We start from the raw sequence: 25,000 nt of genomic DNA on the forward strand, positions 1-25,000 counted from the left end.
CCCTCTTCCCTTCCTCTGCAGTACCCAGTCCTCTGGAGATAACATGATGACCTTAAAACATCCCGGAAGGGAAAGCATGCTATTGAGATGGCTAATGATTTAATTTTGCTTTTAACTATGTAAATATGTTGACACTCTTAAACAACGAATGTAATCTAAAACTGTTGATGACAGAGGACTGGGTTGTGTAATTCCAAGTAACTTTTGTGTGTGTATATATATATATTTGTACATAAGGGATAATTATGCTGGGAAATGCAAATGCTTTGCATGTTGGCTTTTTGGTATGATTGTATGTCTCACCATGAATATTTCAATGCTCATTGATTTACTTACAGATGACCTTCAGCAGAATAGCTTTTAGTTTTAATTTTTGATTTTTTTTTTTTTTCACTGTATTGTATGAAGTGATGATTTATGTATCTGCTCTTCATGATTTTTTTTTATTTTGTTTTTGTATTTTTGAGAGTTTTGCATGGGCAGATATTCTTTTTAAAAGTATTTGCTGGAACTGCACTATTCATACAACAGTCACTGTGATTTCAAGCTTTAACAGTTTGGTGCCACACTTTTTTTTTATGGTATATATATATATAAAGTTTGAATCAGAGGAAGATGCTCTCACATACTTTACTTCCTCTCATCTTTAACTTTCTTTAGCCATTCTCTCTCTCTCTCTCTCTCTCTCTCTCTCTCTCTGGCCTTCTCTCTCCTCTCCTTCCTCCTATCTGTCACAGTCAATCTTCTATCTCTCTCCGCGGTCGTTCCCTTCTTCTCTTCTCTCTCTCGCTCCTCCTCTCTCTCTTCGAATCTCCTCTCCTTCTCATCTATGCATTCTCCTCTCATATTCTACTTCTCATCCATCATATTCTCCTTCTCTCTCTCTCCTTCTCTCTCTTTCTCTCCTCTCTCTCTCTCCTCTCCTCTCCGTCTCGTCCCCTCTCTCTTCATCCGCTCCTCCCTCTCTCTCTCTCATCTCTCCTCTCCTCGTCTCTCCTCTCATCTCTCTCTCTCTCTCCTCGTCTCTCTCTCCAGACTCCTCTCTCTCTCCTCTCATCCTCATCTCTCTCTGTCTCTACTCCTCTCTCACTCTCTCTCTCTTACCCATTTTCCCTCTCCTTCTCCTTCTCTCTCTCTCTTTCTTTTCTTCTCTATTCTCTCTCGTCTCTCTCTCTCTCGTTTCTCCTTCTCTCTCTCTCTCTCTCTCTAGCGTCCTCTCTCTCGTCATAAAATCTCTTCTCTCTCTCCCTCCACCTCTCTCTCTCCTCTCCTCTCTCTCCTCTCGAGTCTCCTCTTCTCGTCCTCTCTCTCTCTCTCTCTCAGCTTTCTCTCTTTTCTCTCTCTTTTCTTCTCTCGCCTCGAACTTCAGAAACTTGTGGTTTCTCTTTCTCTCTCTTTCTCTTTCTCCTTTCTCTTTCTCTTTCTCTTTCTCTTTCTCTCTCTCTCTCTCCTCTCACTCTGCTTCTCTCCTCTCTCTCTCTCCGTCTCTCTCGCTCCACCAACCTCCCTCTTCTCTCTCCTCTCTCTCTCTCTCTCTCCTCTCTACTCTCTCTCTCTTTTCCCCCTTTCTATTTTTCTCTTCCTCTTTCCTCTCTCTCTCCTCCGTTCTTTCTCCTCCCTCTTTTCGCCTTCCAACAGTCTTCTTTCTCTCTTTCTCGTTCCCTCCATCCCCCCCCTCTCTCCCCCCCCCCCCCCCCTTCATTCTTTTCTTCCCTCTCAGTTCTTTCTCTCTCATCTCCTCTCTTCCTTCTCTCTCTCTCTCCCCATCTCCTCCTCTCTCTCTCTCGCTCCCTCTTCTCTCTCTCTCTCATCATATCTCTCCTCTCTCCTCTCTCTCTCGCTCTCTCTCTCTCTCACTCGTGATCCTCTCTCTCTCATCTCTCTCAGGCTGACTCTCTTCGCCGTCGCTTCCTCTATCTTCATCACTCGTCTCCTCGCTCTCTCTCCTCTCTCTCCTCTCTCATTCTCCTCTCTCTCTCGCTCTCTCAATTCGTATCTCTCTCTCTCCTCTCTCTCTCCTCTCACATGTCTCTCATCCTCTCTCTCTCATCTCTCTCTCTTCTCTTCTTCTCCTCTCTACGTCTCCTCTCTCTCGTCTCCTCTCCGCTCCGGCTCTCTCTCTCTCCTCTTCTCCTCTACTCTCTCGTCCTCTCCTTTCTGCTCGATTCTCTCAATTCTCTCGTCTCACTCCTCTCTCTCGTCCGATATTCTCTCATCTCTCTCTCTCTCATCATTCTCTCCTCTCGTCTCTCTCTCATGTCCTCTTCTCTCATTCTCAATCGCTCCTCTCTCTCATCCCACCCTCTCCTCTCTCTCTCAATTCTTCTCCATCTCTCTCTCTCTGTGTCTCTCTCTCTCCTCTCTCTCAGTCTCTGCTCTCCATCTCTTCTCTCTCCGGAAGCTTCTCGGTCTCGTCTCTTCCCGGTCTACGTCTCTCTCTCTCTCTATCTCTCCTCTCTCGTGTCTCTTCTCTCTCTCACTCATCCTCTCTCACTCAATCATCCTCCTCTCTCTCTCTCCTCGCTATCTCTCCCGTCTCTCTCTCATTTTCAATCTCGCTCTCTCTCCTCTCATTTTCTCTCTCTCTTCTCTCTCCTTCCTCCTCCTCACTCTCTCATCTCGATCTCCCCTCGTCGTGCTCTCTTCTCTCTCTCCTCCCTCCGTCTCTCCCCTCCCCTCCCCTCCTCTCTCCCCTCTCCCTCCTCTCTCCCTGCTCTCTCTCGTCTGTCCTCTCTCTCTCCTCAATCTCTCTCGTCACTCCTCTCTCTCCTCTCTCTCTCTTCTCTCTCATCATATTTCTCTCTCTCCAAATCTCTCTCCTCTTTTCGTCTCTCTCATCTCTCTCTCTCTCTTGCTCTCCGTCTCCATCCTCTCCTCCTCTCTCTCTCTCACACGTCTCCTCTCTCCTCTCCTCTTTCTCCTCTCTCTTCTCCCTCTCTCCCTCCTCTTCTCTCTCTCTCCTCTCTCTCTCCTCTCTCATTTTCTCTCTCACTCATTTTCCTCTCTTACTCCCCATCCTCTCTCTCTCCTCTCTTCTCATCTCCTCTCTCCTCTCCTTTTCCTTTTCTCCCCCTTTCCCCCCCCCTCTCATCATCTTTTTCTCGTCTTCTCTCCTCGTCCCTCTCTCAGCCCTCCCTCTCTCATCTCTCGTCGTCTCTCTTCTCTTCATCCTCTTCTCTTCTTCTCTCTCTGCTCTCATCCCTCTCTCAGCCCTCTCTCTCTCTCTCTTCTCCTCCCTTCTGCGCTCGCTATCCCTCCTCTCTCTCTCTCTCTCACTCATCTTCCTCCTCTCTCTCCTCCTCTCTCTCTCTCTCTCTCATCATTATTTCCGCTCTCTCTCTCTCTCCCTCTCTCTCTCATCCTCTCTCTCACCTCCTCTCTCTCTATTTCGTCTCTCTCTCTCCCCCTCTCGCTCTCTTTCTCTCTCTCTCCCTCTCTCTCATCTCTCTCTCGTCTCTCTCCCCTTGCCTCTCTCTCTCTCTCCTCCTCCTCTCTCTCTCCTCTTCTCTCTCATCTCTCTCATCACATTTTCTCTCTCCTCTCTCTCTCCTCATTTTCCTCTCCTCTGCATCTCTCAGTTTCCTCTCTCTCTCTTTCTCTCTCCTCTCATTTCTCTCTCCCCTCTCTCGTCTCCCCCGCTCTCTCCCTGCGCCGGATATCTCTCACTCTCCATTGGTCCTTCGCCCCCTCTCTCGTCGTTCCTCCTCTCTGTCTTATGTCTCCACCTGTCCTCTCATCTCCTCTTCGGTCTCTCTCTCTCTTCCTCTCTCCTCTCATTCTCTCCTCCACTCTCTTCTCCTCTCTCTCTCTCTCTCTCTCTCCTCTCTCGTCTCTCTCTTCTCCTCCCTTCCTCTCTCTCTCTCCCTCCTCATCTCTTCCCATCCTCTCTCATCTCTCTCTCTCCTCTTCGTCGTCCTCTCCTCCTCTCCTCCTCTCCCCTCTCTTCCTCCGCATCCTCGTCTCTCTCTCTCCCTCTCATTCTCTCTATCTATCTATCTATTTCTCTCTCCCACTCACTTTCTCAATATCTATCAAATGCATAAAACACATCAACCAGTTTTATCTTTGCTAAATTTTGTAAATTGTTATTTTTACAATGACAGTGAGAACAACCATTGATAATCAGATTGTGAATTTCCAAGGAGCGCATTTATATTGGAAACTATGGATAGTGTTTGTTTTTCCTGCTCTTCTCATGTTAGTTTTTATATAGATCTGTAATATGGTGTGTTGCTTTTGTGATTCACTGACATGTGTGATGAAGTCAAGCATATTAGTTACATCACAAAATGCTCACACTTACATGCACACACACACACACACACACTCACACACACACAAAACCACACAGGAACACACACACAGACACACACCACACACACAGACACACAACACACACACACAAGACACCCACACACACGACAAGACAGACACACAGAGACAGCAGCACACACACACAGACACACACACACACACACACACACACACACACACACACACATAGACACACAAACACAAAACATACACACATAGACACACCACACACACACACACACACATAGACACACATTCACACACACACACTAGCCACCCACACCACACACAGAACACACGACAACACACACCACACACACACACACACACACACACACACACACACACACACACACTCAGTCTTTTTATCTTCCTCTCTCCCTTTCCATTTGTCTTGCCTCTTTCCCTCTTTGACTCCACACACTCACATTGTCCAAGCACAAACGCCCAGTGCCGAAAGAGCACAGCTGCAGGACACCCAGTAGGGGCTCCTGTGCGAAGGTAGGATTCCTGATAGATGTAATTAAGTGCTCAATAGCTTCATTTAGGTGTGGTATTATTATTATTATTATTATTGTTAATATTGTTAATAATATTGTTATTGATATTGTTATTATTATTATTATTATTTTATTATTATTATTATTATTTTATTATGGCTATGATTATGATTATTGTTATTATTATCATCCCTATTATTATTGTTGTTGTTGTCATCATCATAATCATTATAATTAATATTGTTATTATTATGATGATGATAAGAATTATTGTTAAATTTATTGTTATTGAAATTATTCATAATATATTTATTATATATTTTTTTGGTATCTTTATCATCATTTTGGAGATTTATATTGTTATAATACTATTATTATTATATCAATTCTCATCGCCATTAACATGAACTATTATTATTTGTCACTGTCGCTTTACCGTTACCTTCACTAGGATGACATTGACTTGACAGAAAGCACTTTGGTGACCATTATGATCTGTCCTTATTCTGAGCTGTATCATTCCATCATCCCTTCTTATCTGTGTGCCCATCTCTGTGTGCCTCATCTGTTGTCCAGAGAAATAAACCCTCATTCTGAGAAATAATACCTTAACAGACGTGTCGTGTGTGTGGAGACTGTGGCTCGAGGACACCGGGCAATGGGCTCTCCTCGCGATGGCATTCCAACTTTACTGTTTGCGATTCCTGCTACCAGCTGCGGAACAAGGGCTTAGCCTGCCCCATCTGTGGGAAGGCGTACCGTGCCATCGCTCAGAAGAACATGGCCCAGTGTTCAGCGTGTAGGAGGTTGGTTGGTGGGAGGTGTTTTGATTTTCTCCTCTGTCTTCCAATGTCTTTAGCTAGCTGGCAGACTAGTTCTGTCTCTCTTTGCCTTTCTCTATCTATCTATCTATCTATCTACCTCTCTGTCTTTCTCTCTCTCTGTCTCTCTGTCTCTCTGTCTCTCTGTCTCTCTGTCTCTCTGTCTCTCTGTCTCTCTGTCTCTCTCTCTCTCTCTCTCTCTCTCTCTCTCTCTCTCTCTCTCTCTCTCTCTCTCTCTCTCTCTCTCTCTCTCTCAGTCTGTCTCTCTGTCTGTCTGTTTGTCTGTCTGTCTCTCTTCTCTCTCTCTCTGTCTCTCTCTCTCCCCCCTCTCTCTCTCTTCTTCTCTCTCTCTCTCTCTCTCCCCTGTCCTCTCTCTCTCTCTCTCTCTCTCTTTTATCTCTCTCTCTCTCTCTCTCTCTCTCTCTTTTATCTCTCTCTCTCTGTCTCTCTCTCTTTCTCTTTCTCTTTCTCTTTCTCTTTCTTTCTTTCTCTCCCCCCCTCTCTCTCTCCCTCTCACATATAACTTTTGCTATTACCATTTTTCTTTACATCTTTACCAGTGTTATTTATACTTCATACTACTTCCGTTTAGGCATGTCCATAGTGCCTGTGACAGTGATGCGGATATTGGTCTAATCCAGTCGAAGTGGAACGCTGACAGGTCCTACGAGTACGTCTGCACCACCTGTAAAAAGGTTCCAGGACCCAGTCAGTCTCCCATAATATGTAAGTGAAGTATGAGTGTGTTTCATTAGTTTTAATGTTAAATGTTGTCTTCTCCCAGAGGGAAAATGTTAATTAATCTGATATGCCTTGATTATATCCTGTCCTCTCCCATCAGCTCAAGAAGACAGCTGTGATGGTCCTCAGGAATCATCCATTCATTCGGAGGACTCCATTGATTTGGATCTGCCATTGGATGGAAAGTCGGAGGACTTTGGTCCCTTGCCTAAGCCCCAGACTTCCTTTTACACCCGTGGAAAACCGTTTAGTTTGGCAAAGAGAGGGAACTTTGCTCCCCGCTTGCGAGGAGGAGCAATTGGAAAGAAGGCCTTCTCCAGCTCAAAGAAGAGAGGGCAGACAGTACCTGTCCGAAGGGGTCGAGGGAATGGCAGAGGATATAGAGGATATTTCAATTATCAGAGTGTCACCCTACAGGTAATGCATTGTTTTGATAGTGTTGTTTTTTCTGGCAACTGCAACATACACCATATGGTTGAGTGCATTTTTTGCACAAATGAAAGCAAATATGAATCAGGCAGCAGTAATTATAAACAAAGTATGGAAGAGTTAAAACTAAGTAATCTTCATGGTAGGAAAGTTAAAGCTAGCAGGCCCCCACTGCACCCGTTGAATTGTGTATGGAAAGTTCAGACAGAAGATATGAGTTAGCAAGTGAAGATTTTAGTCCAAGACCTCACACTCATGTCAGTGTTTTATATATATATATATATATATATATATATATATATATATATATATATATATATATATATATATATATATAATTTTAAGATTTAATATTATTTATATCAACCAGGCAATGGAGAACAATCACAGCACAGGCAAAGAAGAAGGGGAGGAGAACAAAGTGATTCTGGTGGCCAGCAATGACGAGTTTTGCCTTGAGCAAGATGTGTGCGCCATGTGTGGAGCGTTCGGGCAGGACCAAGAAGGAAGACTCATTAGCTGTGCTCAGTGTGGCCAGTGTTACCACCCATTCTGTGCCAATGTTAAGGTACGGCTCAGCGTCAAGGTATGAGGCATTGAGTTTAAGGTGATATAGAGGGGGATTTCATTAGATACTGGTTGATATACATCATGGTTCATGCAAATGGTCATCCAGGGACAACTCAGACACAGCTCATGGTTTGGCATCAGAACTGTAGGTTGTTGAGTTGGTGTTAGAAACAAGACAAGACATCATCGCTGGCCTGCATCTAGTTCTTTCGATAGTAGATTACCGCCACTAGTCCTACAGAAAAGGAGAAGCTAATAGAAATCTAGAAACCAGGATCAGGTAATGCCATCTGCTCTATATCAAGAGAACAGTACGAAGGATTTGTCGCATGACTGCAGTTAGAAGGGGGCTGAATGATGTGATGACTGCCTTTGTGCAAGATGGTTCCACTAAAACAAGAGAAAATTTTACAAAATGTTGTGAATGATGTAACTGAGAATTATCCAGAGGCTGGAATGTGGCCACTAAACTTGTCAAAGAAAGATACTTTCAGAGTGTAGAATTTTACCTGCACATTCCTTGAGTATACAAGTATGAATGACCAAGTGGAAATAAAAAAAGTTGATGAAGATAGAAGACAGAACTAGTGTAAATGAAGAAAAAAGAGATCAAAAGAATATGGTGTTGATAAATGATAATGTGCAGAAAAATTATCAAAGATATAAGATTTTTTTTCTGATAGATAAAGCAGATGACATTTCACTGGATCAGTCATCTTTGATTTTACTGTTATCATTATTTTTTCCTGTTCCTCCTTTTTTTGGTGAAGGATCCTTTTGATTAAAGAAGAGAGTAATGGGGAGGTGAGTGTCTGAGCAGTAACAGATCTTTTTCCTAAGGTGTGAGTATTTTGCATAGTTCTTAAGTTTAGACCATGAGGATGGGTTTCCCTTATTCTCTTGCCTCTTGTGCATGCATTTTAGAAGTGAAAGGTGGATTTTGGGCTAGTTCGATTCACATTGGAGAAGATTATCTCGAAAGTGATCTTTGTACTTCCAAAAAATTCATTAAAAACTTGCAGTAGAATGGTTTTTGCTGGTTTTTTCTTCCTTTCATTTAATTTTCTTTTTTTGTTTTGTTTTTGTTTTTTGTTTTGTTTGTTTCCTTTCTTTTTCTTCTTACTGGTTTGACACTATTCATCCATTCATTCCATTTATTCATTCACTCATAGGACTGATATATCTGTTGTTTTTTTGTTCTATACCTCAATATATAAATTTCTATTTTTATATATTTTGTTTTTTTGTTTTTTAATTATTATTACTACTGACTTACATAAATGGCTATGTGCTCATATACAAAACTTCTGCAACTTATTTGCAGGTGAACAAAGTGGTTCTTGAGAAAGGATGGAGGTGCCTGGACTGCACAGTGTGTGAGGGCTGTGGTGAGCGCAATGATGAGAGCCGTCTCGTCCTGTGTGAGGACTGTGACATCTCCTACCACATATACTGCATGACGCCACCTCTAGACAGTGTACCCTCTGGGGTGTGGAGGTGTAAATGGTATGTATACAGCTGTCGTTGTCAGTGTCTGTCATGCAGAGGTGTAGATAATGGCTGGTTGTCTTCCATGTTAGATGTGGAATTTTTACAGTTGAAATAGAAAGTAATTTGTTTAACCAGAAGAAGAAGAAAAAAAAGAAAAAAAAGAAAAAAAAAAAAAAAAAAAAAAAATATAATATATATATATATATATATATATATATATATATATATATATATATATATATATATAATATATATATATACATATATATATATACACATATACATATTGTTTGATAAAAAGAGTCTATTACCATTTAACGGGTTAAAGATAGCTGGATGAGTGAAATTCCTTATAGAGAAATTTTGAAAATACTCCAAGTTAAAGCAAGAAGGATAGAAGTAATCTTTTTAAGAAAAAATCCAGTTTGCTGGTCACATATTAGTGGGCTGTTCTCAGTTAACTTTACAGTGTGGTTCCAAAAGGTGTGATTAGGGTAAATAGAAAATAAACTAGAAACTATGGAGATGATAAATCTCTGGACTTGGGGGGGGAAAAAATGTTAACTTTTGTCTCACTGGTGATGACGTTTAGGTAGAAGAAGGGCAGAGTATTTTGTAAAATGTCTAACAAAGGCAGATTAGTAATCAGCAGGTCAAAAAGTTTGATGCTTTATAATGATATAGTGTATTCCAAGTGAAGAGTTGAAATTAGAAAGATAAAGAGAAATACATATGGAAGTGCATATAATGTTCATGTGATTTTTGCATTTTAGGTGTGCTGTATGTCAGTACTGTGGTGCCTCAGATCCTGGTCCTAGTGCCACCTGGCAGCAAAACTACAGTGTCTGTGGCCCTTGCAATTCCATGACTCAGTGCCCTGTGTGTGATGAACCTTATGCAGATGGTGAGCTCGTTATACAGTGTTCCAACTGTGAGCGTTGGCTGCATGCCTCTGATGACATGATACACACAGAAGAGGAGGCAGAGAGGTAAGGCTTTTGTGTGTGCCCTTTAGTACATGTTAATTTCTTAATGTTTCAGGTAATTTATAGTGAATTAAGTACTTGACTTTTGTATGGATGTTGTTTAGAGATGTGAGGTGTGTTGTTTCCACCTTGGATGAACTGTCGCATAGTAGAGTGATACAGTCTAGTTAATGGAAATTTGAAAATAGAAATATAGGTATTTTATTCAGTTTTGTCTGGAAGAATTATTATTAGTATTATTAATGTTGTAATTGATGATTTGCTCATATCAAGGACAGTGCTGTGAATTGAGATGATTTCTGAGAAGCATAGATTATGAATAGAAATGGATTGCATATACTCTAGATCATTGTTTATTTGAAGAGTTACACAAAAATAGGTAGAAAGCATATACTTTGTCTTATTTCAGAGATACATGATTTAACACCAAAATATTTTATCTCATCAGATGTGCTGAGAAAGGATATTTGTGCCTAATGTGTCGACCCCAGGATGCGCTTCCTCCACACCTCCTTCCTCACACCCCACCCTTGCGCACACGTCCCACACACAGTTCAGTCACTCCCACCACAACACTACCAAGCCCTGTACGTCCTCCAAGTCCAATTGACATCATGCCAAAGGTGAGTCTTCGTGCCTGCCGTTATAGAAAGTTTTCTGTTGATATAATGTGTGTGATTTCTATCATATGTATGTTCAAAGAGTGCCATTAGAAGAATATTTCACGGTAGATTTCTTAAAGTCAGTTACTGCTCCTGTTCCATGACTGTAAGTTATCATTATGATTATGTTTGATTCCATAAAAGTATCTTGTTGATTCTGTCATTCAGTCAAGTGAATGATAAATGGTGGTTTGACAGTAGATTACCAAGTTGATTATAATACTCCTACAGGTAACATCCAAAACACAGTTCTGGGTGGATGGTATATGCTTGTCCGAGTGTGGAATGTTCCAGATAAAGACAATGACGTTAGAGCCACAGAAGAAGCCAAGGTAAGAGGGAAAGAAATAAGGTAAAAAAGTGAAATTTATATGTTTAATATAATACATCTTATTACAACTATATTCAGCCTTACTGTTGTGGACGGATGTTTTGTAATATCGTCTTTTCTCTCTCTCATAACAATTAGGAACCCCAAGACAGTCCGAACCAGTCGAGGACCATCCATTGATAGCAGTGGCAGTCGTGACATTGATGACGATGAGGATGATGATGAGGAGAAGTTGGAGAGTGAAGAGCCCAAGCACTGGGTGTATGGCATGAAGGAAGGAACCATTCTGAAGGCCAAGGCATGTCTTTTGTCATCATTATTGCTGTTATAATTATTATTATTTATTTATTTATTTTTTTTTTTTGTCTGTCTGTCTGTCTGTCTTTGTCTTTGTCTTTAAAGTGACATGATTAGAGCTGTATAATCAAGTAGACCCAGAGGAGAAAGAGGGGGGGGGGGGAAATATAGTACTGAAAGAGGAGTGGATGTTGCACTGATGTAGTTTGCGGTTAATACTCAGTGACTAGCAAGAGTATGTTCCTGTATATTCTTGTTCTTTCCTTGTTTGCGTATGTGATTGTAAATGATGGGGAAAAGGGATTTTTTTCTTTGTCTTTCTTTTTTTTAGATCGGGAATGAGAACATGATGTGTAAGGTCTTTTTTGAGGTCAGATTTTTTTATAGAGATTAATTCTGATTTTCTCAGGAGTTACATCTTTAGGAAGTTTTTGTCTTCAGTATATACAGACATTTTTATTGTTGTCTTCCTGAAAAGGCAAAGGTAATTTTAGTCAGCCATTTTCAAGTTTAGATTTGGTTTATACTTGTGCGTAGGGATGCCTTTAAACAATTGATTTAATTATGAAAAGAAACTACCCAGAATAAGTTCCTTTTCATCTTTTTGTACATGTTACGATGTTTGTGTTTGTGTTGATTTGATTGTTTACTTTGCAGGAGGATGGTACACCACCTGACTTACCAGATGGCTTTTATACATTACCGGGTCCTGAGCCAGGAACATACACTTTGAGAAAGCGCAGATATCGCAACATCAAAACTCTAGGTATGGAGATAAAATTTTCCATATATTCCATATGTTTGGAAGAAACTTCATCAGTGGATTCTATTTCTATGTTGCAGTGATAGCTAATATGTTCGTATTTGATTATTGTAGATGGACTGTGCCCTGTCCTATTTATCAGAAATTTTTAATTAGCCATTATTATATGTACATCTCACCATCTCTGCTTTTTAAGGCATTGGTGGTTTCCAAGTCCGCGCACGAGGAAAGAAGGATGATGAAAAAGCACGGGAGGAGGCCAACCTTGACCCACAAGTTCTGGAGCTTAGGAGGAAGAGAAGTAACTGGCGAACCAAAAAGAAGATCAAACTACTTGAAAAATTTCCGTCTTACATACAGGTTAGTAAGACCATCTTTTTATAATGTCGATGTGCCAGGCAGTTTGTTTGTGTGTGAGATAAAGAGGAATTTTATCAACTGGCATAAAATTTGTGTGAAACCCTTTTTATAGCCTGAATGAAATCTGTTTAGACAGGAAGAGATCATTCAGTCTTGGATATTCCATGATCGCTAATGTGTTCATTTTTTGAATTGGGTTTTCAGGAGGCATTCTTTGGCCGGAATCTGATGGATACGAGCAATCTGGAGGAGGAGATGAAGCAGATGGGTGACCTGGATGAGGAATTCACTGAAGATGCCTTTGATATGCAGAAGACAAAGTCGGCAATCAATCTTTCAAAGGTATTCAGAATTCAAAAAAGAAGAAAAAAAAATTGGAAGCATCTTTTGATGTATTTGTCTTAATTGTACATTCTTTTGAAGATTGGAAAAATAGGATGTTTGTTGAGATGTTTTCTGATTTTTTGACGTTTTATTTTATTATTATTATTTATTTATTTATTTATTATTATTTTTTTTTTGTATTGCTTTCAAAACAGGATGAAGTCCAGCTTGTTCAGGCCGCCCAGAACAAGCAGCAGCTGGGCCATGAACGGCGTATAGACAGTGCAACACAACAGACAAAGTTGCTGTCCCCTCACCGCACTAAGGTAGAGGATCAGACAGACTCCAAAGCGAAGGAAAAGAAGGATGAGGATAAGAAGGAATGCAAGGTGAGAATTTTGTATAAGAGGATGTGTTATATTCTTTGTTTCCTTTTTTTTTATGATGAAAAAAAAAAAAAATTGCTTGGACTTACTTTCTTCACTTGTATTAACCTTTTATCTTCCTTAGGATGAGGAGATGGCAGAAGAAGATGAAAATAATGAAGCCATAGATGCTATATTTGCCCAGGGAGGTGATTTAACGGACATCTTGATGGGCGACATAATGAGTGCAGCAATAAAAGATGATGATACAAATCTAACAGGCGATGAAGATCTCTCCCAAGATAATATAGATGTACCTGGAGTAGGTGGCCCTGAAACAAAGTTGACTGACATTCTTGGCCCAGGCTTTAATCTGGATGATGTGGCTGACATCATGAAGAACTTGCCAGAAGACAGCACAGAGGATAGCCAGGATTCCACTGTATCTACTGCAGCACCCTCAGCAAACACCAAAGATAGCTTGGATGGTGCCAGTGTCACAGGAACTCGTTCTGAAGGAAACACCACAAGTACTGGGCCAGCTGTCTCCTCAGCTGGACCAACAACTGTGTCTGTGCCAGTAACGAAGGAGGCTCCACTTGCCCCACCAGCAGTTCCTCCAGCCGTTCCTCCAACAGTTGCTCCAGCAGTACCTCCTGTAGTACCTCCAGCAACACTGCCTGCTGCTTCGACCCTCCGCCCCAATCAACCCCCTGTTGCTCCGCTCGGATCAGTCCCGTCAGTTCCCCAGCACGCGGTGGGTCCCCCCGTTCAGCAGATGTCAGCCCCAGCAGTTCCCATGTCAAGTGCTGTCCAAGGAGCCAATGCCATTCCATCCATGAAGAACCCTGTAGCATTACCAAGTCCAGTAGGCCTCCAGAGTGCAGTTCCACACCAGAGCCCCGTGCCCCATCAGAGTCCTGCACACCCCAGCCCTATTACAGTTGGCCCACCACCTATTCCCCAGTCGCTGCCTAGCCCCTTGCCACGATCTGACTCTCAGCCAGGGTATCCCCAAAGCCAAGCCAGTTTTCCTGCAACGCCAAAGCCAACAACGCCCACTGTGCCCGAGCCCCAGAAAGTGTGGACAAGCAATGATTCCCAGTCACAAAGCTTGACACTGGAGGAGGATGAAGCTCTAGGACACAAGGCAACAAAGGCAGCTGTGCTCTATGTCAACATTCACAAACCCAATCTCAAGAATGACTTTCCATGTAAGTTAATCAGTATGGAGAAGACAGATTAATTATTATGAATAGACATAGATAGGTATAGTTGTATATGCTGATTAGTTAACTTTCCTAATGGGAAAATAAGCTTCTTAAGATAATGTTTTTTTTTTTTCCTCTTCCTTTTTCTTCTTTTGTTATTTAGTATTGGAACACTCACCTCCTTTATTACGCACAGCTGTATCTGACCGTGAGAGACAGATCAAACGTACGTGGAAGAACCTCAAAGATGCAGAGCAGAAGAAGATGCTGATCCAGAGAGCCAGGGAAAACAAGAAAGAATACTACAAAAATAAACAGGTCAGGCTGCGGTCCCTTGCAGAGGTACCTTTGTTTTGTTTGTCTGTGTTGTGTTTGTGATGCAGGGATCTGCATATTAAACTATGAACAATTGCATAATTATTGTTTTTAGTTTTGTTTATTTGTTTTGTTTATTACATATGTAAATTTATTTTTTATGTTTTATTTTTCTAAAGGCAGTGATGATTAGTAATGAGGTATAGCAGTTGTAAAAAGCCATATCATCAGTAAATGTATTACCACTAGTATACAAAACTTTTCCTTGGGAAAATGTCATTTATATCACTCCACAATAGAAATAATTAGTGTAAGTGTACATGTGGTATGGAATAAGCCCAACAAAGCCAACAAGAACAGGTGGATCTTAAGGGTTCAGTGAAAAAATTACAGCACATGATCTTTTTTTATTAGTCCTTTGGAGGAACTGAAGAATCTAGTGAAAAGATTACAGTACTTTTTTTTTTTTTATCTCTTACATTTGCATACAAATATTTTAATTGTGACATTCTGCTCCGATAGCGAATTAATTCTGCATTGTATATTTATTGAAGGATCATAGGAATTATGTACCTAGATTCCATTACTGCTTTATTAGCATAAGGCAGTAATTGTGGAATGAAAAGGTCACACTTGTGAAAATGTCTTGAGAGTTGTCTTTGATGATGCGGCTTTTTTGTAGTATTCTGCTGACATGGTTAAACATCCTCTTTTATTGATAAATTCTTTTTATGTTCTGTATTATTTTTCTGAGATTGTGGAATTCTGGATTGAAGGAATGGATTGTTTTGCACTTAGATTTTTAATGATTTAATCTTTTTTGGTTGTATTATTTTGATCTTGTGTATTTTTATATATTTTTTTCTCTGTGGTCATTTGTGTTCCTGGGATTTTTTGTTTTTGTAGTGTCACAAGTGTGTGTGCAGTTTTTGCATTATGTTTTTGTTTTGTTATTATCAGCATTGTTGTTTTGTATACATTCTTCAGTTTTGACTGTAGTCTTTTGTTTATTATTGGTAAACTTTACTTTGTTATGATTGCTCATTTTGGGAGCTGCATATGGTTTTCTATGTTAATTTGGGTAGAAGTTATTTATGTACAAAGCATATATAATAACACTTTGGTTGTCCTGTCTGCTATGACCAGACTGCAGGACTGTATTAAAATGATTTGCCAAATTGGGACATAGAGAAATCTGTGTGTTGCAAGGAAGGGGGGACAGAGGGGGAAACAGCTTATTGGGAAAATCTAATACTCGGATAATTGTATTTTATCTTCTGTTATTTGTAGCACAGAACAAGTTTTTTCTGAGTGATGTTTTTGACATTGAACTATGTTTTGGAGAAATACTATTATTAGTGTTAATTTTTTTTTTTTTTTTGTTTAGTCATCTTGTTCCTCAAGTATGTCAGGGGAACAGCTCAAGCCCTAAAATGGGGTGGAAAGAAATGACTGATGTAAAGTCCTTGGAAAGAAAAGGTCAAAGGACCTCTGTCTCCCAATCTTTAAGAATTTACGTGCAATACTCTAGAGGTTTTCTAATGAGCATAAGCAGATACTTTGTTCTGCAGATTCAAAGTAGGACTGGGGGGTTATGGGGGGATGAACTCCATACTGGGCGACTTTTCAAGTGCATTGTTGCAGTTTGGCAAAATGATGAAAAGTATGGTTAGACTTGATTGAATTCTCTTCTGGTTTTCTTTATTTTCTAAATACTGCTTGATCCTCTTGTCTGCATTTCCTGCTCCCCATGTCAATGTATTTTGTATTGATATATAAATATTGTGTGTGTGTATATATATATATATATATATATATATATATATATATATATATATATATATATATATATATATATATATATAATATATATATATATATATATACATTATATATATACACACAACACACACAACAAAACATATATATATAATATATATATAATATACATATATACATATATATAAACATATATATACTATATATATATATATACTTAATATATATAATATATATATAAAACTATATTTATAAAATATATATCTATATAATCTATATATAATATACTAAATAATATATATAATATAATATATATATATCATATATACTATTATATATATTTATATCTATATATAATATATATAATATATATATATATATATATATATATATATATATACATATTATATATATTATATATATTATAATATATATATATTTTATATATATATCTATATACTATATATATATCTATATATCATATATATATATATATATTCATATATATATATAATATCATATATATAATATACATATATATATATATAATAATAATATATATATATATATATATATATATATTATTATATATATATATATATATTATATATATATATGTAATGTATGTATGTATATGTATATAGCATTTATGGAATATATAGAATATATACATATTTATATATTAATATATAGCTTGAAAATGTCAAGTGGTTGTACTTCAATAACTCATGTCATTTGTACAGTTCTCTCATATCTTTCATATCCTTCATCTTTCACTTTTTGGGGTGATAAAGAAATATAAACAAAAAATAGAGGAAAAAGTAATGGGTAAGAGGCTTCAGTGTCTCTTCAAAAAAAGGAGAATAAGAAAAGGTACCGATGTCTGAATGACTTGGGTGTGGTGCGACCTGTAGTTTTGTCTGTCCTTCCCTGACCTGCCCTCTTCCCTTCCACAAGTTAAACGTAAGATAGGTTTGGAACTCAAGCAAGACAATTGTACGCATGTCCATATAGCATGCATGCCTCCCTTAAACAACTAAATTTGCATGGACAGCTGCATGCCTGAGCAATAGGAATATGCTGATTTTAATTGCATGCATCTCTTAAAGCAATTGCATGGTGAAAACTAAGTGATAATTCAGTTGATTATTTGATAAACACTAATGTATATATTTTCTATTAATGTGAATGAAAAGCCAAAAAAGAGAGAAAAACAGAAGCAAAATTGTGTATATATCATGTTGCATAGAAAAAGAAATTAACTTCCTCACTAACTGTGTTTCAATGATACTAATATGATCTAATACCATGCTGTTAACTCTTGCTTTGATTCTTCCAATTCATATGAGACTAATAAGAGGACATACTTGCCAACAATGGGTCCCTTTTGTCTTGAGTCTAGTTCATTGTAGTGACGCTCCCATTTTCTGTCTGTGGTCCCCATAGTTCCGCAGTGGGCGAGTCAACATTCCCCAGGGCGGCTCTGCACGAGATATCCCAGGCTCCTCCTCACCACTCCCTTCCTCTCCCATGTCTGTGGAGAGCTCTAGCACCCCTCAACCCCCCCTATCCCCCCCCTCTGGAACGACCACTCCTGGACAGACCCCTTCCGTGGTGTCTTCTCTTGCATCATCCAGTACTCTACGAACTGTCAACACGGGAAGCCTGTCTGGTAGCCTTACAGGGCCTAATTCTTCCTCATCTTCCTCTTCGTCCTCTTCTTCATCATCTTCCTCTTCCTCCTCCTCCTCTTCCTCTTCTTCCTCCTCTTCCAACTCCTCCTCTTCTACTGGCTCCTCTGGCAACACTGTTGAAACTTCTCTCGAGGCCTGCAGTCTTGCTGCAAGTGCCACCACCATGAAGGTTGCAGGGGTACAGACGTCCCCCCCCGGCACCAACCCCCTTCAGTCGGGCCTGAACCCTGTGCGTCCCTCCATTTCCCGCTTGCCCAACCCTCGTCCCGACCCCCCACTCCCCACTCCCTCGTCCCCTCCCGACCCTGATCAGCATATCCGAGTACTAACCCCACTAGAGATTATGAGAACTCTCCCCGTACTGCACCAGGATGCCCTCCCCAGCCCCACTACCACTACTACCACCTCCGTCACCACTACCACAACCACTACTACCACCACCACGGTTAGTATAGAGAAAAGTAGTGCCCACGTACTATTAACCATAACTCAGTTGATATGGTTAGTATTGTATGGTAATGCCCTTGCACCACTTCGGCTACCATTTTCACCATATTTTAGTGTTTGGATGCTAGTGTTCCCTTTGATTTTTTCATTTTACTGTTCTTTTCTTTCTTCTTTGTTTTTATTCCTTGTCTGTCTAACAGAATTCAGACAGATGATGATTGTATGGTGTAGTTATTTTGTTTGGTTGTTTGTTTCATCCGTTTATCAGATATTCCTTTTGTCCATTTGGTTGTTTTTTTTCCACTTTTTGTTTTTTGTTTTGTTATGTTTTGTGTTTTCTTTATATGAGGAAAATTATGTTTTTTCCCTCTTTCTCTCGTCTTATGTCTCTTTTTCCCTTTAATTTTATATTATTATACTATGTATTTATTTTTTTGCATGTAAATTCTGAAAGGTGTTATCAGCCTCTCTGGGTCTATCTGAGGCTGTATTTATATATGTATAATTTTTTCTGGATTTTAGTGAGCGGAGTATTTATATTGATGAAAATATTTTTTTCTTTTCTTGGATCTTTTATTTATTTATTTTATTTTATTTTTTCTGGTGAAAAGAATATTATACCCATTACATATATAATACTTTTTATTCATAGATTGAGGTAGGTAAAACATAGTACATATGTATTTTGTAATTATGTATTTATGTATATAAGTATGTATGTATGTATGTATGTACAGTATGCACGCAAGCACACAAGTATGTGTGTGTGTGTGTGTGTGTGTGTGTGTGTGTGTGTGTGTGTGTGTGTGTGTGTGTGTGTGTGTGTGTGTGTGTGTGCGTGCATGTGCATGCGCACATGCGTGTGCGCATATGTACTTGCACATGCATGTGTGTGAGTAGAAGATGCTTTTTTCTTAATTTTCTTATTATTATCATTTTTATATTATTATTATTTTCATCATCATCATCATCAATCTATTGTTTTTTTGATGATTATGTAACCTTTTTCACCTTGTTTAACTTTGTGTGTGTGTATTTTGGTTTGTTATTTTGATGATTTGGTTAACATACCACTTTTATTTTTGTGTGTGTATATGGCTTGTGTTTCCCGAATACCCAAATGTACATTATAGTGCAAATGTTTGCAGATTTTTACAACAAATGGTAATTTGAAAGTCATTCATGTTGCCTTCCAGTGTAAACAAAAGGGTTAAAGGTGTTATTTGAGTAGATAATACACAGGTGATATTGTTAATAATAAGTACATTTTGTGTTTCTGTAATTGTGTACTGGTTTGGAGGATTTTTTTCCAGGTGGGTGGTACAGAATCACCATGCAGAAAATGTGTAAATGAAAATTAATAACTTTTAAAACAGAGATGTGGTTACATGTTTCATTGAAGTCATCATAAGCATAATGTAACAGGTTGTTGTACTTGTGACGAGGGTGTAAGTGAAAGGTTTCATTTGCACCATTTAGCTTTGTGAAATTATTATTATTTATTTATTTATTTATTTATTTATTTTTTTTATTTATTTATTTTTTTCCACAATGAAATTCTGCTGAGAAACACCATGATAACTAAGTCATATTTGCAATAATAATCCTATTGAACTGGAATAAATGACACCAACTCTTGACGAGTGTGTTTTCCTGTTTGCAAAGTGTGCCGTACATGTGACAGGTTCCTCTCTAGGGTGTATTTTGGCAGCTGTTTTTCAGTGGATTACCCTGCAGTGGATTTAAGAGGTGAAGGTCGTGCAGATGTCAAGTAAGTCTCCGACGATTAGGTTGGTCCGCTTGCCAAAATACACCTGTGTGAAGAGAACTCTAAATTCGTGAATTAAAGAAAAGGATTTTTTTTTTTTTTTGCGTGTAGGTGTTTGTGTTTGAAATATCCTGGAATACTATTTTCTTAGTGACAAGGAGTGTGAGGAGTTTATTTTCATTGGTTAGGGGAGATTTTAGCACTAAGAGTAAGATTTCCATGTTGTTTATTTCATACAGTGTGTTAAAAAGCAATTATGAATTGGTAATGCTGAGATTCATTGCATGTTAAATATGGTTTAAATCCAAATTATATACAGAAATGACATTCAGAACTCCTAATAATCTCATTCAAATGTTTACTCAGGAACAGCAAAGAGCCTTGAAGAGCTCAGAGAGCCTGGAAGGTTCGAGTACCCCAGGTTCTGTAGGCACCCCTGGAAGTCTCACTGAGGGTACCAACACTGACCCCAGTCCTGCAAGCACTCCACATGCTTCTCCTCGCCCTCCTCTTCCTTCTATCACACCGCCAAGGCCAATGATTGTAACCCAGCGACCTCAGATACCACCAGGCTCGCCCACCATGCGCCCTGGCCTGGCTCACACACTGATCCGTGGCCCCATGAGCCATCCACAGGGTCCTCCTGACCCTTATGCCATGCAGCCGGGCACACCTCACCCAAGCAAACAGGGAGATCCATACGCTCATCCTCCTTCCACCACCAGACCTCAGACTTCGCCACTGCCTTCTCCAACAAGCGGCGACCCATTTTCCCGTGTGCCTCCTTCTCCACGCCCCCATACATCAGACCCCTATAGCATACCACCATCTACTCCAAGACCCCCAGCAAGTGATCCATATGCAATGCCCCCACCAACGCCCCGCCCCATGGATCCATATGCCTCTCAACCAGCAACACCTAGAACACCTATGTCATCGGACCCTTTCACTTGCAGTACTCCCACGGATTCGTTTTCTCAACCCCCGTCATCTGGTTACATTCAGGCTCCTCCTACACCAAGACCCCATTCTGATGACAGTTATGGACAGCCTGCCACACCTGCAGGAGGCATCTCAGGTGACCCAGCTGGGCAGCAGCAGCAACAGCAACAACAACAGCACTTGCGGGAACTGCTGCAGAGACAGAGGCCCCAGCAGTGGAGTGAGGGCAGTGTGGTTCACCCAAGTGGGGTGGCTCAGCCAATCTCATCTCCCAATGGGAGTCATGCAGAGTTCAGACAGCCGCTTCCACCAGTGGTGCAGAACCCTGGCGTGCGCATGAGGCAGAGTATAGCTGGGGGTCAGCCTGGCATGATGGTCCATGCAGCTGGACCAGGCCAAGGCCAGATGGACCCACGCTTCAGAATGATAATTCAGAGGAACTTGCAACAACAGCAGCAGCAACAGCCACAACCACAGCCACAACCACAGCCGCAGCCACAGCCACAACCACCACAACAACAACCAGGAGGTGTCAATGGGCACAACTCTTTGGACCCCTTCAGTCATGTGGTACAGCAGCGCCCACACCAACAGTACATGAATGTTGGTCCTGGAGTAACCAGTGTGGTCCGAGGTCCTCCAACAACAGTGATGGTAAGTCAGGGCATGGGTTCCCCCCACATCAGTGCGGCAGGCCCTGTCCCTGTGCCAGTTGAATCACCCACCCACCACCCACCGGGACCCCCACACCCACTTGGTCCACCTCCACACCCACAGCAGCCTCACCATCCCCCTGGGCACCCGCAGGGACACCCGCCACTTCAACAGCAGCCTCATCCATCTCTTCCACAACAGCCACACCCTCAGTTATCCCATCCTCAGCCACACCCTCAGCCTCACCCTCAGCCGCCCCAAGCTAATAGTCAGCAGCAATCAGAATCGGAACTACCAGAGGCAGTAACTAGGGAACTGGAGCAGCTGGAAGAAGAGCAACAGCAGCAGCAGCAACAGCAGCACCAGCACCAGCCACAGCCTCCGAACCAGCAGTCAACTCCCCAACCTGCAGCTCAGACGCAAGGCCAAGGAGGCGATGACCTTGAGGATCTAGGAACAGGAGATCTGACTACTATGGAGGATGACTTACTTGGTAAGTGTTTTTTGCTTATGACCAAGTTATATTCACTTGACAAATTGTAGCTAAAGAAATTGGATGTGATGTTATGTTCGTGATTACTAATCATGAAATTTTTTTGGGCAGGTATGGGAGGAGATTTCAATGCTCTTTTGGAATTTGCTGATGGGGAAGATGGAGAGGAAGATGATGAGAAGCTACCTTCAAATCTCTTCAATGTCTTAGATGCAGATGAGGAAGAAAGGTTGGTTTTTCCATTAATGTATTTATTTTTGTCTTTTTTTTGTTTAACATTTTTATATTTATATATTTTCTTGTAGAGAAAGTGAGTTGAGCCAATGCTTAAGAATTTCACTGAAAAGTGAGGCTAGCAATTCTTTCAGTATACATTTTGTTACATAAATGTCATACTTTATATCTGTTGTAGGAGGAAGAGAAACAAATCTGATGAAGCTGGACCAGGCGTGCCAGGTATAGCCAAAGAGAAGGTTAGTTTGCCAACAACCATACCTGTTGGGCCACCCTCTTCAGGAACACATGCGCAACCCTGCCCAACTGTCTCCCCCAGTCAGGGCTCCCAGCCACATCTTGCCAACCCAGTGAACCCCAATTGTGGACCAAGAGGGCGTGTACCAGTGGCTCTGCAGCCGCTGGGTCCCAATGCTCAGCAGCAGAGGTTAGGGCCAATTATGGAGCCAGGGAGAGCCCCTATGCCACACTCTCAAACGTCAATGGCACCCAGTATGTCCACAACAGGGTCAGCCCCAGTGAGTGCTGGGCCCAGCGAGTGCTCAAACATGCCAACACCCCCTAACATGGTCCCCATTGGTCCGTCATCTGGGCCTCCGGCCGGGCCTCCCCCTGGACCAATAATGGGCCCTGTCCACATGAATATCAGTTCAGCACCTCAGCAGCCAGTGCAGCCTCAGATGGCAACACATATAACACAGCCGTCAGCCAGTAAGTGTTTTGTATTTGGGTTTTTTGAGTATTATGTTTTCATAATTATATGTTTTTCATATCATGGCTATTTTCTGATTATTCTTATCTTTTATGATATTCAACATGCACATGCACAAATATGGAGACATATGCATGAATACACACAAAACACTTGTATACACATGCACGTACGCGCGCGCGCACACACACACACACACACACACACACACACACACACACACACACACACACACACACACACACACACACACACACACACACACACACACACATATTTGTAGATATCTTATGAGACTTTTACTGACCACATAAGCTTCAGGGTTTGCAGGCATGACCAGGATGCCTGGGCCCAGAGGTGGGATGATTCGGCAGCCAGCGCCACCCCCTCCCCCTTACCCAGGCCACCCTCCTCCCCCGCCGTACCCAAGGACTCAGGTAAGCGAGGATTGGCATGTCGAGGCCTGGATGAGCTTTTCTTGTTGTGGTTGGCAGTATGTTGCCTGGTGCAGGGATATTTTATATTCCAAACTTATTTTGGGGAATTAAATTCTCTTGTTTTTTTTCTCTCTCTCTCTCTCTCTCTCTCCTTGTCTCTCTCTCTGTCCTTCTCTCTTTCTCTCTGTCCTCTCTCTCTTTCTCTCTGTCCCTCTCTCTCTTTCTCTCAGTCCTCTGCTCCCTCTCTCTCTCTCGTCTCTCTCCGTCTCTCTCTTCTCTCTTCCCTCTCTCTCCTCTCTCTCTCTCTCTCTCCTCCTCTCGTCTCTCTCTCTCTCTCTCCTCTTTCTCTCTCTCTCTCTCTCCATCTCTCTCTCTATCTTCTCCTCTCTATGTCCTCTCCTCTCTCTCTCTCTATGTCCGCTCTCTCTCTCCTCTCTCATCTCTCTCTCTTCCTCCTCTCTCTCTCTCTCTCCCTCTCCTCTCTCTCGTCTCTATATATATAGATATATATATATATATAGATATTATATATAATATCCTCTCTCCTCTCCCGTCTCTCTCTCTCTCTCTCTCTCTCTCTCTCTCTCTCATATATGTCCTCCTCTCTCATCTCTCTCTCTCACTCTCTCGTCTCTCCTCCTCTCTCTCCTTCTCTCTCTCTCTCTCCTCTCTCTCTCTCTCCTCTCTCTCTCCTGTCCTCTCTCTCTCATTCTCTCTCCTCTCTATGTCCCTCTCTGCATCTCTCTCTTCTTCTCTCTCATGCCTCTCTCGTCTCTCTCTCTCTCTCGCTCCTCTCTCTCTCTCTCTCCCTCTCTCTCTCTCTATGTCCTCTCCTCTCTCTCTCTCTATGTCCTCTCTCACTCTCGATGTCCACTCTCTCTCGATGTCCTTCTCTCTCTTCTAATGTCCCTCTCGTCTCGTCTCTCTCTCTCTCGTTCGGTCTCTCTCTTCTCTCTCTCTCCTCCTTCTCGCTCTTCTCTCTCCATCTCTCCTCCGCTCTGTCTGTCCTCTCTCTCTCTCTCTGTCTGTCTGTCCTCTCTCTCTCTGTCTGTCTGTCACTCTCTCTCTCTGTCTGTCCTCTCTCTCTCTGTCTCCTCTCTCTCTCTCTCCTTCCTCTACTCTTCTCCTCTTTCTCCTCTCTCTCCTCTTCTCTCTCTCTCTCTCTTCTCTCTCTCTCTCTCTCTTCTCTCTCTCTCTCTCTGTCCTCTCTCTCCTCTCTTGTCCTCTCTCTCTTTTTCTTTGTCCTCTCTTCTCTCCTTTGTCCTCTCTCTCTCTGTCCTCTCTCCTCTCTCTCTGCCTGCTCTCTCTCTCTCTCTCTCTCTCTCCTCTCTCTCTCTCTTCTCTCATCTCGTCTCTCCTC

At 41.2% G+C, this 25,000-nt stretch overlaps 1 protein-coding gene across 3 annotated transcripts in view; it reads left to right on the forward strand.

The window, feature by feature from the left end:
* The window catches only part of LOC119577233 (histone-lysine N-methyltransferase 2C-like), a 39,949-nt gene that overhangs the window by 8,876 nt on the left and 6,073 nt on the right, over positions 1–25,000 (forward strand). For 2 of the 3 annotated variants that reach the window (XM_037924976.1, XM_037924978.1), the window contains 19 exons: positions 5,430–5,620; positions 6,228–6,361; positions 6,477–6,793; positions 7,176–7,391; positions 8,700–8,881; positions 9,640–9,855; positions 10,301–10,475; positions 10,746–10,846; positions 10,984–11,143; positions 11,800–11,908; positions 12,102–12,265; positions 12,470–12,607; positions 12,805–12,978; positions 13,100–14,168; positions 14,362–14,483; positions 20,535–22,257; positions 22,369–22,486; positions 22,670–23,202; positions 23,525–23,640. In XM_037924976.1, coding sequence (XP_037780904.1) covers positions 5,430–5,620; positions 6,228–6,361; positions 6,477–6,793; positions 7,176–7,391; positions 8,700–8,881; positions 9,640–9,855; positions 10,301–10,475; positions 10,746–10,846; positions 10,984–11,143; positions 11,800–11,908; positions 12,102–12,265; positions 12,470–12,607; positions 12,805–12,978; positions 13,100–14,168; positions 14,362–14,483; positions 20,535–22,257; positions 22,369–22,486; positions 22,670–23,202; positions 23,525–23,640 — 5,958 coding nt within the window. The remainder of the gene's footprint in view (positions 1–5,429; positions 5,621–6,227; positions 6,362–6,476; positions 6,794–7,175; positions 7,392–8,699; positions 8,882–9,639; positions 9,856–10,300; positions 10,476–10,745; positions 10,847–10,983; positions 11,144–11,799; positions 11,909–12,101; positions 12,266–12,469; positions 12,608–12,804; positions 12,979–13,099; positions 14,169–14,361; positions 14,484–20,534; positions 22,258–22,368; positions 22,487–22,669; positions 23,203–23,524; positions 23,641–25,000) is intronic. The other variant, XM_037924977.1, reaches the window with a different exon arrangement.

Source organism: Penaeus monodon, chromosome 9, assembly GCF_015228065.2.
Source record: "Penaeus monodon isolate SGIC_2016 chromosome 9, NSTDA_Pmon_1, whole genome shotgun sequence".
Taxonomy (NCBI): Eukaryota; Metazoa; Arthropoda; class Malacostraca; order Decapoda; family Penaeidae; genus Penaeus; species Penaeus monodon.